Source organism: Eleginops maclovinus, chromosome 4 (genome assembly GCF_036324505.1).
Source record: "Eleginops maclovinus isolate JMC-PN-2008 ecotype Puerto Natales chromosome 4, JC_Emac_rtc_rv5, whole genome shotgun sequence".
NCBI lineage: Eukaryota > Metazoa > Chordata > Actinopteri > Perciformes > Eleginopidae > Eleginops > Eleginops maclovinus.
Window position 1 is genome coordinate 33,474,084 of NC_086352.1, and position 19,189 is coordinate 33,493,272.

The window sequence follows — 19,189 nt, forward strand, 5'->3', positions numbered from 1 at the left end:
CCAGCTTTTATATTACTAAAAGATGACAGAATACTATGCGTTACTGGGGGAAAAAAAACCTAATAGTCCCGATAGCAGCTCACTGTAAGGAGAATAACAGCATGTTGGTTTTAAACAGGTATCATGAACAATGTTCCCCAGGAGGATTTAGCGTGTAAGTTGGCAAATATTTGCTGATTAGTATTTAACACAAAGTACAACTGACATTTGACAGGAGTAAAAACGTTGACCCGCTTGTGTCAGAGGACAGAATACTTGCACACATATTGCGCAAAACTGTGAGAAATAAGAAAGGAAAAATAATACAGTTTTCCATATTAAGTAAGCATTTGATAGAGACAAATGATGTTGTTGCCTTTAGTACTTCAAACGAAAGGCTCAATTCAGGCAATACATTTCTTCTGAGTTCATGCTTACATTTAAATCATGATCGAATCAAATGTGTTTACATTGTATTAAGGGTAGAACAGGCTGATCTATTGACACTGTTTTTAAGTTAATCCCCATCTTTAAAACTGACTCCAGAGAATAACACTGGTGTTTATTTGTACATCCTATCTTATCTAAACGTGGATGTTTGGTCGGCTATATTGCTAGAAGCTTTTGTGTCACTACTGTGTATTTGCTACGTGAGTGGACCCATGAACACAGGGACATTTGTTATCATTAACAGAGAACACGAGCTATTTGTCATCTCCTTATCCGTTTTCTGTAGAAAAGCTAAATGGGGGAAAATTGACTCTTAGCGCAATGAATCATCCAATAAAAACTGCACGAACAAACCTGATATTTAACATATTCTTAAAAAAAAAAGCTTTTAGCAACTCACAGTGTCAGGAGATGTCACTCTAAATGGTTTGAAATGTTTGGGCAAACTTTAGAGATAGTGAACTATGAAGGGCTAAAGGCATGAGTGTGCCTAGATGATATTATGTAGGAAGATCCATGATGTGGCAGCCTGATGATATATTTAGGTTTCATTTTTTTAAATCCATGGTTTTCATTTATCTTTCCTTTGGGTCTTTATTACAAAATAATATTGCCAGTTTTGAAGGAAACTAAAATCATAAAGTTGTTTACATTTTGCCCATTTAGTTTAAGTAGTTGGTGTGTTTTGTTTATGTGGACTAACAGCTAAGAAAGGTGCTAATGACCCTTCAAGTCTTACAACATTATGTACATTTTGTAAATAAGGTTTCTTTTAAAGTATTATATGTTTTAAAGCATAGGCTTTTGGGCTAGGATACAATGTGAGTGACAGGTCCCAATGACCCAATGACCCAATGTTGTATAATTTGGGCTTTCACTGCCAAAATTGTAATTTTGTATTTGTTTAGCTGTATTTGTCACCCACTGCCAGGGTGCTGCATATTCTTGTGGTGACCAACCTGGTTACGTGGACATTAACTCAAGTCTGGCTGGAAAGTGTCAGATACAGCACTCCGCAAGTCCTTAATTCAACAACTCCTAAAAACTGCTGCCATGTTCTGAAAAACATTGTAGCATTCTGAAAATAATAACTTTAGTTTAAAAACATCTGTATCTTATTGACCTGAGTATATCAACCACAATTCTGTATTTATTTAATCATATGGCAAAGACTTTTGACACAAGCTTATATGATATTATGCTGTTGCATTTTTTGTAACGTTGGATGGCTTGCTCTTTTTTCAACATCCATTTTTAGTCAGACCTGATTCAAACCCTAAAGAAATGATTAATATAGATGCACCATAATGGCTGTTTTTAATAAACATAATACTGTACATATAAACCCAATGAACATTACCAGATCTTTCGTGCTCCATCCACCACGGTTTTACTCTATCAGTCATTAGCTATCAGCAGACAAACTGAGTTTTAGTTTTTTATATTGAAATACATGGCAAATCTCAGTGATGTATACGGTTAGTCAGCTAGTTGGAATTTGGTTGTTATGTATTCCTGTATCCAGACAGGTCAGTGTGTCGAGCTGAAGTGTGTGAAGTGAGTCTGGCAGTGTGTGAGTGGTTTTACATAACAGTAGGCCTAGAGGCTGCAGAAACAATCCCATATGCAGCAATAAAGATGTGAGAAGCAATAGATGCAGAGTATTTTTCATGTACTACAAGACAGTAGAGATTTCAGAACAACAACTTTCTGTTCTGCCTGCTGGATTGTTTATTCTGATATGTCAACAAAGTATGCATTATTTATAGATATGGTTTTAGAAAGTAATGAATTGTCCCATTTTATTTATTCTGTTTATTTCTCAGGGAGGTTGCATATTAATGAACATTACTGTGAATATGTCATTTACTCAACACAAGGCGGTGCAAAGAAAATATTATAATTTTATAATCAAACTTTGTTTGTATTTCAGACTAAGATCTCTGGAATTGGCTTCTTGAAGATCCATGCTCCTTGGAACGTTCTGTGCCGTGAGGCTGAGTTCATGAAGCTCAAGATGCCAACAAAGAAGGTACTCCACCCATCATTCAATCGCCAAATTGTCAAATGCATATTTCCCGTAACTTTTTCTTGTCATTAGGCTAATTAAACTGGCTCCCAAAGCTAAATTGCTTTGTGTTTCTGTTCTTCTGTCCTTTGCATTCATGTATGAGGCCAATTTGCGGTGACAGCTCAAACAAGCCTTGTAATGATAATTTGATAGAAATCCAACAGGACTGCAAAATGCATAAATGACCAGTGGACCTTTGTTTAATTCCATATTGTATAATGTTTTCTGTATTTAAAAGGGTAGCGTGTGTGGCAAAAAGCTCACTACATCTTCCTCATCATGGAACAATCAAAATGAGAGCTTTTGGATATTAGAACAAAATACAGAAATACAACCACAATGTCTGAGTGTGCATTTCTGTAGACAAATACCAGGTTAAAATATCAGCAGTCAAGATTTTAGCCCATTTAGGTTCAAAGGCTATCCTATCCTTCAGAACTAGTGGGCACATTTAATGGTTCCAAGTCAAGTGCTCTTAATTTAGTAAAGGTATCCTGCAAGGGTCTAGGTTTGGTCCTCTTCCGTCACTAATTACATGTACAATATGTTGTCTTAATCTGGCTATTGTAAACAAAGTCTGCTTTAGAAGCATTTTAAATCCATATAAGATTTTACCGTATGCTCTTAAAAATGTTTTGATGTCAATATGACCACCTTTTCTTCAAAAGTATATACAGTGAGATAACTTGCAGTCCTCTGATTTCCAGCTAAATGTAGTTCATTACATCCCCTGCAGGTTTACGAGGTGAAACAAGGCAGTAATCTGGTGGAGAAGATCCGACTGTTCATTCACAAAGTCACAGCTCCCCTCCACCCCAAAGTGGACGCCAACCGACCACAAAGCATCAAGTCCCTCTCTCACCCCTTCTCCAGAGAGAAGCAGCATCTGTGAGTCAAATTTCTGTTGACTTTCTGCTGTACAGTGGGTCAATCCATCTGTAATCTTTCCAACACATGTAGCTTTGTGCATCTTTGCTATGTACATGCTAAAAAGATTGAACATATCTGGGACTTAAACAGAATGTTTACAAGACGCTTATACATTGATGCAACCTCATTAATGCACTTATTTTAATATGGAAGTTGTGAGGTGTCATGGACGAGTAAACATAACCTTGTCAAACTGGCACAAAGAGAACAAATCCAAAGCTTTGCCAGTTTGATACACTTAAAATGTGTCTGCCAATGATTTGATGTATTTAGCATGAGGTGTTCTTGACAGCTAGTGTTCGGAGTAGCACTGTTAAGATATATGGTTTAGATAGACTTGAACCGAAGGATTGATAAACAACTGTATCAGTCCTGCAGAGGGGGTCCGGACATCTCTATTAACTGTGGGTTGTTACCTGAGAAACTAAGATCTTTCTGACCAGAAACAGATTTTTACATTTGTATTTCAGTGTATTCAATCAAAATCTGGTACACTGGATCGACACAATACCACCCTGCAACAACATACTGACCATTCCATCAGCCCAGTTAGCGATTAGCTGGTGAACAAAGTGGTGCATTTAGCATAAGAAGAGCAAGACAGAGTTAAGAGAGTGAATATTGGACCTAAAGTTGTCAGGTGGACACAACTTGACCTAAACGCTAATGTTGCCTGGTGTGTTATGGATGTGTGAATAGGCAACTGTGGCTCACACCTGATCTCAACTTTGAAAAGTGGAAGAAAGGAGCCTGAATGTGCGAACATCTTGAAATCTCTATAATAAGATGGCTAAATGATTCAGTATTATCCAGGATGCTGGAGAAACAGTTCTCTTTTAGATGGGTGTAAACACACCTGTAAATAAACTTAGATTTTGTTTAGAGGCAGGATCATCTCAGTCATAGATTTAAAGATAAACACATATTTTTCCTCTGACCTAGTAGTGTGTAGAGATGAGTGTGTTGCAGAGTGTGTATCGCCCATAGAGATGTCCTCTTTCTCTGTGTATACTGTGTATGGGACCACATCGCATTCAGCTTGTGGTGCTCAAAAACATTTAAAAAACTCAACAACATTGAATCCAGAAATCATGACTCACCATCTCAAGATAACCCACAGACCGAGTAGTTTTATGAAGAAATGATTTTCCTTCTACAGTGTCAACGTGCAGAAGAAAGCATGCCTCTAATCATTGAATGGTCTCTTGAGCTGCCATAATCTTACTTTACAATTTGCTGTCATAAGTTTCCAAAGACATTGCTGTGTTTGAATGTATTATTTGCCACATGTCAGGTAGTAACATCATTTAAGAGAGAAGGCAGACATCTCTAGGGCCGATATCTCCAATACAATATAGATTGATCAGCACAACTGGTAAGAGGCAAAACATTTGTTTGTATCAACTGACTTCTGCTGCATAATCTGCCAACACTTCCACTATCTCGCACTGCTGTAAGATATTTCAAGTAGGTAAGATATCCCGAAGCAAGAGCTCATGGTGAAATATCCTCTATTTCTGTGTGATTGTATAAGTATTTTGTTAGATAACCAGTGGATTTGAAACGTAAGCGAAGAATTACCATGTTTGATGATGTTTCACATCTGAGTAAAGCAAAGTAGCATTACCCACACCGACACACGCAGAGGTAACAACCACAGAGGTGTAAATTGGAATAAATATCCTGACAGGAAGGCTGAAGTGTGACGCTCTCCTGCTGCAGTCTGCTGAAGCTCCCATTCCTCAGCTTTCTCTGCCTCCAGATATGAACACAACTCGCCTGAATCACAAAAGTCATTTACATTTTCTTAACAGTGTGTTGGTGGATTTTGGAAAAGGCAAAATAAAGATTCAGACTCATTTAGTAGATAAACTACAGACAGAAATAAGGACTTCACTGCTGCTTTCAGTCCCAACAAGTAAAACCATTTTGAAAAGGCAGTGATCAGAGGAAGAATGTCTTAGCATAAACGTCAGCCTGCTGGGATGTATGGAGGAGAGAGTGGGCAGTGGGCAGCTATATTTACAGCTCTGACTAACAGCTAGCAGGAGATCTCCCTCCACATCTTTTCCATCACTTAATCTTCATCAGTTCTGCCACTTCCCATAGATTGAGCCTAGATTACAGTATAAAATGTCTTTCAAAATACGTTAACTGAATCTGGCTTTATCAGACAAGCAGTGCCGTGCCTGTTCCACCGATTGATTGGCCTCCGAGTATTGCTTTGTGCAACTTCTCATCCGAACAACTTCACTCTTGAAAGGGCACGTCTTTGGATCCTTGTGAAGTCAATCGGATGAACGGTTGACGAGAAAATCGAAGGATGGACAGACGGGGAGACTTCTAATCAAAAAACCCATTTTAGTTAGGTAGTGTAACTAACTCAATGATCAATTTGACTTCAGATTAAAGCAGGGGAGGCAATTTATTTTATTTTCCAATTGAGAATGTTATTATTAACGTTGCACCGCAAGTTAAGTAGCTTTCTGGAAAGGATAAAAAAAAAAACACCACAGGCATATGCAAGCTCTTCATGAAGTAGTTAAACCTTTATGAGTATTCTTTAATTTCAAACATATTCCCAAAGGACATTTAGAGTGGCAGTTCTATGAGAATTACAGTCCTATTTCTTTGTAAGCTTGCAGGCCTGAAAACCCATTTGAGTTAGTGTGATTCAATATTGTTGAAGCGTCTAAGAAATGGTAAATTTGCCAATATTTTATCCTGCTAACTGCAGCCAGGATGGTTGTGCCATAGCAGTAAGCTCACGCAGATAGCTTGACTCTTAGAACGGTGGCTTTAGCAGTAGTAAGTAAAAACATATAAACCTTTTCTCTTCATCTCTAAAATAGCTGCCCATATTGTCCAACTCTTTGATGAATGCGTTTTCCTTTTTTTGGTGAAGCTTTTCAGTGCAGGCAGTTGGCAATTTAGGAATAGCAACTTGCAGGATATTCTGCCTTTGTATCAAGCCTTTGCTGTACCATCTGAGAAGATGTTCACATACGTCTGTATTTGTTGAACTTCCAATAGAATTGCTTTCTTTCTGAAACTCCTGTGATTGACTAAAGCCTCCTGTCAGGGCCTATATTCTCTGAAGCCTGAAAACCAAGAGGAACATATGTGTACTTTTATTTCAGTCCACTTGAACTATGATATACTACGAGGATATTATTGAATGTTTGCGCAATTAATATAGTGCCTACCTCAGCTTTAATGCTGCCTGTCAGTGAAGGCACCATTTGGACTGTTTCAGTGCCGGCCAACAAGCTTCAACAAAAGCACTAAGTGACTGACAGGAGCTGCCCACTCAGTCAGTGCAAACACTTCCCAGTGCTTTTTTATAAAGATGCTTCCCCATTGCTGTGCAGCGGGCGCCCTGGCAACCACCCTGACAACCGTCCTAACAACCGCCTACCTGCAAGGGCTGTCCCCTAACGGCAAAGTGGCTTGAACAGAGCCAGGTGGTTAGAAGTTCAGCCAAGTGATAAAATATATCTGTCATGTTCAGACCTGCTTTATCTCTGCCCTTTATTAAAAAAAAAGGAGACATTGAGGTGTGAATAATACTGAATCATACTGCTGTCTTTAAGTCAAGTACATAAATAAGTAACATTTATATAATTTTCACATCTGGCAATATATTCATACTGATCTAAATAAAAGTTAGTTTAGTTATTGTTTTTCACTAAAAATACAACCATACACACGTATATATTCCTTCCACTCTCCATTTCCCAGGCTTTAAACACTTCCAGAAATGGTAAAAATGAAATGAAATACATTAAAGGCATAATTTTGACATTGAAAAACACTCATTTGCATTAATTGGGTAACTTTAATTATTTTTATGAACATAACTCATGATGGCAGTAAATGTTGCCGCTGATGGAAAATCACTGAAGCATACGCTGCTCCTGAAGATCATTAGCAGGAGACAGGTGTGGCTGGTTTGGATGACAGGAATTTATTGCACTCCACCCTTCATTATATGTCTGTTCTAAATTACAGCTGGCAGTAATGAAATATATTAACAGAGCCTCACTCATTTTTGTGCTTTATCATACATGATACTGACTTCACTGTTATTTAGCTTTTGGTTCTTTTTGCAGAGTTTTTTGTTTACACTTTAATCTCATTCCACATGTTATTTAATCCTTTTTGAAACTCATTTAATCTTTGGTCTTTCACAGAGAAGAGATTGTTGCTCCACATTCCTTTAATCAGAACTGAACCATGACATTTTCACAGTTTTACAGGCATTAAACTGTAAAAGAGGACCTCGATGTTTCTTTGAGGTTAAATACAAATATTAAAAACATGTTGTTGCTAAGTGAACCACAAAGGCCACTTTAGCATTATTTCTATACCATTACCTGAGGTATTTAGGTGGCCTTGGATAAAGGCATCAGCTAAAATGACATTGCATGACAATTGTGATTTCATGTATTGATCCATAACTCTGCAGATGTTGAATGTTACTTATCTTCTTGTATCTTATCTCTTCTAGCATATTTGCCAAATATGCTACTATCGGACTGCACTCTTTGTCCTATTACTAAAACTGGACCTGTTGTGTTCTTTGTTGCCAGGTTTGATCTCTCTGACAGGGACAAGTTCTTTGACAGCAAGACCCGGAGCTCAATAGTAAGTATTGCTTTAAGGTGAAGGGAGACCTCTCGGAACACTTTTAAATCCAGCACCTTGACAGCATGTGTGCATTCCATGTTTGGCACTGCCCCTCTTAGTCTTTTAGTTGACTAGATGGTTGTTTTAGTCTTAAGACTTTCATTTCTTTAGTAGATTAGTCACTTTTCAATGCTTTCTTCATGCTGGCTTATTTCCAAGAAACTTCTGTAAACACCAGATTTAAATGGGTGCTTTATCAAGCTTCCTTGTGGAAAAACTCTGTTTAGTTAATCAACACAATGATTTGTTGACAAAATCGTATGAGTGTTATTCGACTTAGAATTTCCTTTGTCAAGTACAGCCCTAGTTAACACATGAATAATAACGTCCACTATAAGCAGCTGTATATGAATGTGCTTTCCTGCACATATCTATCAGCAAAGACCAATCACCCTGTGCTCCCTGATGTGCACTTTCCTCCAACAGGACTCTTTGACTTCAATGAAAAACTAATACGTTCTGTAAATCTCCGTACACTTTTGCAACATTGACATACACCTACACAGCGCCCCTTGACTAATGACTGGGTAATGTGATTGGCTTTTCATTATTGGATGGAGCTCCGCAATCGGTGCAGTCTCTGGCTCCCATCAATAATACTCTGTGTTTTACACTGAGCTCATCAGACGCCTGTGATGATCAACACACACAACTCTGCAGTCTGCATTCTGCTTCCAACAATTTCACCTTTGCTAATATACAACTAACTATTCAGCGTGTCTCCCTCAACTATGTTCTCATCATGTTTGAAGTATATGTCACATGGCACATTTTAACTGGTAAAAAAAAGACTTGTATTTTTTGAGTTGTGTACTTTCCTTATCCCAAATGTTAACATGTTTAAATCTAGATAAAGTTGTAATTTCAATCAAACAATCCGTATTATTTGGTCTCCTGTAATAGCATCGTATCTTGCACGTGCTAGCATTGTGGTTGTCTGCCAGAGTCATACATTGACTTTTTATTTCAAGCCACATTTGTATGATACAATATTTGGATCTTTGTCGATTCAGAAATGTATTTTAACGGGATGAAGGATTTTAGCCTGCGTCTTAAGTTATCAGAGAAACAAGTTGACCTAACGTTAGCAGCAGCCACACAGCCTGGCAAAAACAGTAATCTTTCTTTTAATCTCAGGGTCTGTTTAATTTTTGAGAAGACAAGACAGCTGCAGATAATTCGGATCCAGTTAAAAAAACTTCTGAATTTCTGAAGTCTTTTTCAAAAACGAGCTAAGCGGACGTTAGCAGTTAGCTTTGAGCACCTCAATCCTATTCCGCCTTACTGCTTCAGAGAAACACTGTTTTCCACATGAAACTATTGTCTTTTGTATTTTTAGTGGTTCTTAAGTTCCCTTTGTTTTGGAGACAGCAATACTTCTGCTGATTATTCGGCTCTGGGTAAAACCCTCTGAGCCTCAGAACACTGAGGGAATTCATACAGGGAGAAACTGACACCAGTGACAAATCCAACGTTACTTCCTGCTGAAACCAAACTCTGTATTTTGTATTTTATAGAAATAGACTAGTTACAAAAAATAAAATCCATTGTATTTAAGACATGAACCTGTTTGATTAAATAAGAATTTGTAATATTTTCTTGTATTGTTAGGTCTATGAGGTTCTGAAGAGGACGAGGTGCACCCGAGCCAAATACTCCATGGGTAAGAGATTCTGCCTGTAGCTCTCATTCAAGAGATTCAAATCAATATCCAATTATTGTGGGCTGTTTTCATCAGAGTTAGTGTAATTGCCACCACAAAAGAGTGCCAGCATGTCGCCACAACTAGTGACAGATTCATTCTCCTGAGAGAAGAAACCTATCGAGCGCAGTGACTGCAGGACCTTTCCTCTGGGGCTGCCGTCGTGTCAAACACAGATCCTTGTGAAACTTTATTACACAGTAGTGTTAAGTACAATTAACTAGTAACTGGTGAAGTTATTCAGCCGCACCTGGGTTCAACAGTATCCCGTGTGTTATGAAATTATACTCCGTTGAAGAACATACATAAATATGTTTAGGTTAGATTTGAAAATGAGGAATATACAGAATAAAACGGCAAAATGAAGGGAAAGAAATTCCAGGGACTGGTGGAAGGAACTCAAATCCCTACACACTTAAGGATTTATCAAAATGTTAAAATACACCTGTCTGTCTGTGTCAAGGACAAACATTTGCTCTTCCTGTTCTTCAGGAGCCTGAAAAGGTGACTAACTCACTCGAAATTCTATGCCTAACAGTCAGGCAAGCAAGGCTGAGACGCCCTGAGCTGACTTTCACACTGTGATAAAAAGGTATTAGACAGCACAGAATTTAAAGGATAACTCTGGTTTGTTACAACTTTCATGGTAGTTTATTGCCTTCAACCTATCAGTTTAGAATAGTTTTCTATTGGTTGCCGTTGTATTATTAAGCTCGCATAGTAAAACAAACAAACTACATTGGCAGATTAAGTAAAACAACATGGTTTGTGTCACAATAAGTACATCCGTACTTAACGTGATGCAAAAATGTAATGTATCGTTAAATAACTCAAAGGTGCATTTTGGTTTCACAACAGGACATAAAACTGAACTCATCGGGAAGGGGAGCTTTCCCATTTTGAAATATGTCACCTAACTTTTTCATTGCTAGAAAATAATATAAATGCAAATATTAGTTGTTTTAAGCTGCTAATAAAAACGTCCTGTCAGGTCCTTTTTTGGGGAGGGCAGGCTAATAAAATAAGACCCTACATTTAAGGTTAGTTTCCTACTTTCTTGTAGTACAACACTCAATAAAAACTCCATGATGGAGATTTAAATATCTTTAACGTGTATTTCTGTGCCATGAAGGCTGAGGTTGGAACAGTCATCCTTTCTGGGGTTAACTTGTTATGTGTATTTCCCTCCTACACGCTGTGTGTGTGTGTGTGTGTGTGTGTGTGTGTGTGTGTGTGTGTGTTATAATCCTGTGTTATTTGGCTTTTTACAGGTATCACCAGTCTACTAGCTAATGCTGTCTATACGTCTGCTTACCCTCTGCATGATGTGAGTATTTATCTCACTTCCCAGCCCGCTCTGCCTGACTGGCCTGGGTACAGATGATAAATGGCTGTTTATATACTGAGAGATTTATACCAATTCATTGAGTTTCTAATATGAAAATCACCAAAGCAAAGCTGATTTTACCCTATAATGTACGTGAAATAATCCTAGGTTTCTAATGTACGAGTGTTTGTTAAATTAAAGGGTTTTTTAATAACATGCATGATGAGCAATGTGGCTTTGTGGTTACAGGGAGACATCGACGGGGTGAATGCAGAAACTAACGACAGGAAGGTATGTAGAACAAGTCCACCAGGCAATACAATGAACCAGATGTCACCACGGCAACATCTTCAGTCAATTTATACGCAATCAATCAGTCCTAAAGGAGACACAACACATCCGCTGGATTTTCATTACCTTCCAACTTCTCTTCCCCGCTCTTTGTCACTGTCTCAAACATCACAAGTGAGCGCAGTGAGAGGGGTGGGGTGGTTGTGTGTTTTGTCTGATAATGATGACATACAATCTCATCTAAAACAAGTTGGACTGGAAGAGGACATATGATGGTAATTTTCAGGTTCATATTTGTGTTTGTCTCTGTACTGTGACATGTTTCCATGCTTTAATGTTCAAAAAGCTCTTTATTTTTCTTATACTGCAGCACTGCCTCTTTTCACACAGGGATTGTAACATTTGTAGAACATTTACATGCACAAAACCTATAGAGCACACTAAAGGAAGGAAAAAATAAAACAAAACTGAATGAGTCCCCTTTTTAAAGTTGGAAAAAAAACTAGGCTTAAACAATTAAATTAAGTCTATGAAATCTATAAGACACAGAAACTCAATTAGTCATACCATATGGTCTTTTCTAAACGGTGAGTAACCGAGCCGACAGACCATCATGCCAACAGTACAGCATGTGTGCCATTCTGAGCCTTGCTCCCACTGTACAAGAATAAAATCACCCGGGCAATTGGAAAGAGAATCAGAGCTCACACTGCGCCTGAAGTCATCTCCTCCCATGCTAACACTCTCCATAATTATACTGTAGGCAGTGTGTCACTACGGCAACAGTCTAAGAATTCCCCCTCTCTTGTTCTGGAGCATCAGAAAAGCTTTGGCACGGTGCATTCAAGTGCCTCTGCATCATTGTACTTTTATATACCACAATTTCATTTATACATGTGCGTTTAGGAAATGGGATGAAGGAAGGAATTGTTGAGTCTCAGTCTGTGATCGCACCGTGAAGGCTCCTCTGGGCGCCTGCTGTGATTAAAAGCCTTGGTTTGGTTTGCCTGCGAGTGGATTGTGATTGTGTGTGAAAAAGCTGTGATTTATTGCCTCCGATTAGTACGATCAGAGCACACGCACGCACGCACACACACACACACACGCACGCGCGCTGCTCGATAATCATTGTAAAGGCCGTATTATACTGTACAGAAAGAGATTTGTATATAAATGGCACTGGGATACACACAAAACACACACACAAACATACAAACTCATAAATATGTATCCGTGTTGTTTTATTAATCGAGAGCGTTTGTAACACTGTAAATCATAATTGACTTACATTATTAATACAATAAATAATCATTTGCTTAAATGCACAGACTGATATAACTGTAACCTTATACTCCAAACTTAACTATACTCAACAAAACATGGGGAAAATGCAGCTTGAATTGACTATTTATAGAATAATTTGCTGTACAGGTGTATATGAGTACATCAGCATTTAAATCAACCTGACCATGTTACACCACACATTCTCATTTTGCGGTAACTTGCACATTAATTCCAAAGATGAGTAAGGGATGATGTGCAGCGAGCCAGTCATCGTTGAGAAAGAAAAGCCCAAGAGGGTGAGCAGGATCCCGACGCCACGCTAATTGTATAAGTTAAGCCAGGGTTTTAAGTCACTGAGGTGCAGCTTTGTTTACGTCAATGACACAGTTTTTGTGTCAGGTAAATAAAAAGTCAGATACTAAAGTTTTGAATTGAACACTCAGTCCATTTATTTTTCCATACTGCTGTCCCTTATGTTGTGCTCGGGTCTCCCGTAACCCTTTTCAAGTTCAAATTATAATAATAACTACCCTCTAGTTTATTTATCGGAACAAAGCTTCATGATATCCTCCACAACATCTATATAAACACTACACAACTCATTTTCACAATTTTGGTCAAGTCTGAATGTCTCCCCTAAAAAAGGTATAACTTGGTGTTCGGGTCTGGGAAGACCGAGCAGTGCATTGTTGTGGGTGACTGTGCGTCAGATTTGGCCCAATCAAGATTCATCTTTGGCTCTCGACACTAAATAGGCAGTGCATTAAAAAAATGTTTACTTAAAAATGTAAAATGTTTTGGGGCCATACAACAAAATTACAACAGGAATGTATGGTTATGAATGCATGATAAGTTAGTTATGATGTAGCAAAATCATTATTGGATGAGAGTTAAATCATGGGTCAAAATTGAGCTGGGAAACAGCTTTAAACCCAAATTTGCCTCTAATTCCATCACTGTACAAAAAAGGACACTTAATAACTGCAGCTAAACTTCACCCCAGTGATAACATGTGTATACCGTGCTGTCGTGTGTGTGCTCGGGTGTGTGATCAAAATAGTTTTGGCTTCCGGCGTAACTCGGAAACATTGGTTCATACCTTTATATCTAGAGTGCTAATTGGCTCCTTCACTACTTAATAAGTAAATCAATGATTTGACTGACAATGTTGATTTAAAGATGTTATTGAATTAACAATTCTCGCTCTGCTTCGCTAAGGAAAGTAGTCCGTTCCACTGCGCACAAACGGCTGGAACTGCTGCGACAGCAACGCATTTTAAAGTGACGGCAGCTCTGATCGAGGTTTTCTGTGGCGGTCCAAGTCTGTTCACAGTTTCTACTACATTATTCAGTCTTTAAACAGTGCCAGAGCCCACCCCCTCTGTCTCCCCCCTTTCAGCACTATTACAAAGTGTTTTCCGGTGGTGGCCACCACTAACGTATTATTGACCAGGCTTCTTTCACCCTGACTTCACATGGTGTCCCTTGATAAGAATGGCTTTGGCAATGGTCTGAACCCATTGACGAAGCCATGTCATTTAAAACATTTAGAAGCAGGTTCTCCAACCTTTAATGCCTAAAGATGTATCGGAGGCTTTCGAAACAACACAACCTATACAGTACCTATACATTTTCTCTAACTAAAGCAAGTTGTTTAGGAGGTTAACATCCTGAATAGACTATCTCAGTGTTGATTATACTGTAAGAGCATTTCCACTGGGGGGATCGACATGTCTTCAAAATTCTATCGTTGAGGGACGGTTTGATGTTCACTCTTGAACCGTGTCCATTATCCAGATAAGAGATGCTCATCTGGGTCACCTTGATTTATAAGTGCAATATTTTTTTCAGATTGCAGCAGCGTGGGCTCTATGTAGTTATTAATGCTTAGAATGACTGCAATCCCATAATATTACCCTAGCAGTGCATTGTAATGCTTTTATTTATTTATGTGTTTATTCCACACATGGCCAAAACATGTACACTTCACACAAATGTTATAGCACATGGGGGAAAGGAGCAGGGAGAAGAAAATCCCCATCTTAAAAATATATGTATATAAAATAAATGAATGAAATAACCATAAAAAAGTCAAATAAAAAAGTCAAATAAAAAAGTCAAATAAAAAAGTCAAATAAAAAAGACATTCTGTGGGTCACAGATGCTTACAAATACAAAGACCTACAGAAACACAAAACCAGAACACAATCAAAAGCCAACTTCATATTGTCTGATTACGCTTTCTTTATACATTTTCTTCAACTTAAAAATGTTCATACAGCCCTTTAAATCCTTCGTCAAAGAATACACCTCAAAATGAATGCTTTTACCCGTGCTTCATAATGAAACGTGAGAATGTCTGCTGCGAGCGTCGTCCATGGTTTCTTTCATTTAGCAACATGGCAGAAGTCCCTGTTGGGCTGGAGTACAGTCTCTGTTGGAGTTAATGGTTTCAGGTTTCAGCCTGCAGGTTTGTTTTTGATTACCTAGGTTTTTTTGTAACGCAGCAGCTCCTTTGGATGTGTGACCAGATAACTGGAGGTCTCAGTGTGCAGCACGCGCTTGGCACTGCTGCCTCAGAAAGCATATGTTACTATGAATATGCTGCATCAGTGGATTTATGTTAAATATGCAAATATGATCACATTTAAATGTCATTAGTGCTCCTGGCTGTGATACACAGAGTATAATAAATCATCAAAGGGAAAGCCAGCGGGCAAATCATATCTGACCAAGCAAGTTGCTAATAAAGGGTGGGATGATTCATTTGTATATCCACCATAATGTACTTTTCCACACCACTCATTACATCATTTCAAAAACAGTCAATACAGTCACGTCATTACAAACTGCTGCAAGATGTTCTCTTTTTAAATCCAATCACATTTCTATTTTTCTTCAATGAATTTCATTTCTGGTATTGATTTGTATTTGCACGGCTACATTTATCTGGTTTACAGCAGTATGGAACCAAAAACAGATTTGTCATTTGCAATAAATACATCAAAACTAAGCAGAAATAATAACATCATGTTGCTGATTTTTTAAAACTCATCATGCTTCAGGTCTGTACACAAGAGACAAACGATTTTATTCTGAATGGAGTTCAGTGTGGCTGTACTAACAGCATATCCGCTCCATCAACACTCAAAATAAAGTAAGCTGAATTAGGATAAGGACAGCCCCAAGTTATTGTTCGTAAACACAGATATCTACATACAGCGTCACTCTTAAATTATATTAACTCTCAAGCATTTAAGAAGTGTTTTATTGAAGTTATGTGCCCTCAGAAAGTTACAATAATGTATTCTCCATTTCTGATTCAACGTCAGTGCTTTAATGTGAATCTCAACACAATTATAAGCTTTATCCAAACACAGTCAGTCTACATTCTTGCAAATACTTTGTGCTGGATAATGCTCAATTTGTGTTTGAGACACTTTTCTTTGCCTTGACTCTGTACGTAAAGACGCTGCACAAAGACTTCCCTTAGCATTGGGTGTGAACACAACAATATAGTTCCTGCATATTTCGGAAAGGGTGATGATGGTATCCTTCACCTATTGGTTCTGTTATAAAAAAAATTACGGGTTTCTTTTTTTACCCTGGTTTTTTTAAATAATGAGAGAGTAGAAACTCTGTGTTGCTAAAGAACATTCATTAAACTGAATGTATCAAACAACCAGTCAATATGGAGGAAGTATTTTCTTCGCTTTGAACTGCCAGCTTGCTCAAGTGTGATACTTATAAAACTGCAAACTGCTCAGATAATGGCCGGTAATATATCATATAATATGTGAATAATGATTGACTCCTGCTTCTCTTCACAGCTGCTGTATGAGGAGTGGGCCAGCTACAGTGTCTTCTACAAGTACCAGCCCATCGGACTCATAAGGTCAGATCAATAGCAATGTGCTTTGTCACACATCAGAGGAATTACAGACACATTTGCAGGAATTATATTTATTGCACAGCTGCATTAACCGCCTCCAGCAGCCTGTGGGCAGGAAAGACGGAGGAAGACTCACAATCAGATCGAAGCTCCGCTGAAGCTCTCTAACTGCAATTGCAGTCAGTGCTGAGCGCAAAGATCTCCAGGAAACAGACTGGGAATCTGAGCAGCGCATGTGCTCATGTCTTTTACAAACTGTCAAGTCAACGTATGATTAGAGTAATACAAATATCTAGTTTGCGAGATTAGTGCAGTTGGTGGAGGATGTAAAAACTATTTAAAGCAACTAAAGACAGCAGGATGGGACATTTCTTGCTTTTAATATTCATACACATTTTAACATTCCATGATAATATCAATCATGATCTCATTTGTGAAGGTGTTATGATATATTTGACAGTCACGTATTGATGTTGTAAATGTAGGATATCTCACCTTTGCTGTATCCCTCCACAGGAAGTATTTCGGGGAGAAGGTGGGACTATATTTTGCCTGGTTAGGAGTCTACACACAGATGCTGATCCCTGCAGCCATCGTTGGAGTCATCGTGTTCCTCTACGGCTGCGCCACTGTTGATGATAACATACCGAGGTACACACACGCTAGCACACACACATATCAAGCAGGACTTTTAATACCGAGTTGCTTTCATGCGTGCTTACATCCATTTAGTCATGCTTTAAGGTAGTGGGTAATTTCTTCTACTGTATGATTCAAATAATCATGTTTTTCTAATGAAGACAATGTATGAGCAAAGAAGCCAGAGAGCTCAAATGTGAAAACATTTCTTAATATTATTAAATAAGGTGGACAAGGATAGGCAAAAGAAGGTAACTTGGAGAGTGCAGATTATATCGCAATGTTAAAATGAGTCAAATGAATAATTTGTCTAATTGCACAGAGATTTAGACAACAAAAGGAATTGTTTCTTTCTTGGTCCATGCTGCACCCCTTTTAACAAGTTTTTAAAAAAATCAAACCAGTAGATTTGGAGCAATCCTGCTGACTGACCGACAATACAAATATAAAACCTCCTTGGCAGAGACTATAAACATGATTACTGCGTGAGTAAAACAGCAAGCTCATGCATCCACATGTGCTTTCATTCATACACACACAACAAAAAGGGATCTGTGTAAAGGGATCTGTCCACACCTGGCAAAGTACTCAAAAAGACTTTGGCGTATTTCCTGACTCAGTATGAGTTACCAGGAGCACTATTTGCCATGTTGACTCACAAGGTGAAAAAATACCAGCCACACTCTGTCCCGTCTGGCAGGCTGGGAACTCACAGTATAAATGGAACATTTGATGACAGCTTTCAGAAGGATAGCGATACTTGGTGCTATGGAACCCTTTTTGAAGCTACCCAAAAGTATTGATTGTTCACCCAGCTCTGAAATAAAAACAAATATATATTGAGACACAACGGTAAGGTACATATCCAAGATGATTGCTCTGAAGTATCATGTAGTTGTTAGGTCTTTACTCCAACATTTCTATTGGCTGGCTCTCCAAATCTGCAAGCTAGATGAAACAGCTGGCATTGAAATACCATGCCAGTATAAAAAGAGATGTTAACCACTGCTCAACAGACATAATTAAGTTCAAACTAAGTTATTTTTGCTGAAAAAAGGTAATTGATTAACTTATTGTTAGGGGAAAATGGTACACAGCATTTTCCTAAAATAGCGAGTTGGCAGTATAAGGGAAATTGTTGCCATTTGATTTGAATCTAGTGTAGTATTGTTCTATAATATATAGAAACAGAATACACTTCCTTTTTAACACACTTTTAGACTGGCTGAGACCAGGATTAGCCCACACCGTGACTCCACCCACTAACATACAGTAAACACACCCTGAAGCTTTAGGTCTATTGCAACACTGCATCATTACAGACTTTACATTTGCACAGCATCAATTAGTGTAGCAACATGAGGATACAGTATGTTACATGTGGCAATAGAAACAATTTCTACTGAGGTGCTGGGGGTATTGGGCCATAATGTGCAGTGATGGACACATTTCAAATTTCAATCCGGAAAGACTTCATTTTTTGGCGATTAGACCCCGATCCTGATATTGTACATCTTAAGGGGGAATTGTAGCCTTGAGTATAATAGGAAGCCCCCCCCCCAGGGTCTAGACACTTTAATGAGGAGATGGGATGAAGGGGAGGTGTGATGTGGTCTTCAGATTAGCTCTCCTGGCACTGGATGATGACCTGAGGAGGATGGAGTGGAGGCGGCCGCAGCATAAACACCTGGAATCACATTTACTAAACATCGATTTTGGTTTGATTAATTATGGTTGTGCACTATCCCAACAACTACCATTTACATGGGTTTATTTTTAAGGTTTTATTTTTACTTTTACCATTTGCAATTACTAAAAAATAGACAAGATGGTAAAAACGGGAAAAAATCCAACCTTTTTGAAACAAAATTCAGTGTGTGTTAGTGTATTTTGAAAAAAATAATCGAGTAATTAATTAGTTGTATTTGCCAAAAT

General features: G+C 38.3%; 1 protein-coding gene across 3 annotated transcripts in view; it reads left to right on the top strand.

The window, feature by feature from the left end:
• Positions 1-19,189, top strand: part of ano1a (anoctamin 1, calcium activated chloride channel a) — a 73,453-nt gene that overhangs the window by 23,859 nt on the left and 30,405 nt on the right. For all 3 annotated transcript variants that reach the window (XM_063881050.1, XM_063881052.1, XM_063881051.1), the window contains 8 exons: positions 2,363-2,461; positions 3,237-3,388; positions 8,023-8,077; positions 9,731-9,782; positions 11,093-11,148; positions 11,398-11,439; positions 16,554-16,618; positions 17,132-17,266. In XM_063881050.1, the coding sequence (XP_063737120.1) occupies positions 2,363-2,461; positions 3,237-3,388; positions 8,023-8,077; positions 9,731-9,782; positions 11,093-11,148; positions 11,398-11,439; positions 16,554-16,618; positions 17,132-17,266 (656 nt within the window). The remainder of the gene's footprint in view (positions 1-2,362; positions 2,462-3,236; positions 3,389-8,022; positions 8,078-9,730; positions 9,783-11,092; positions 11,149-11,397; positions 11,440-16,553; positions 16,619-17,131; positions 17,267-19,189) is intronic.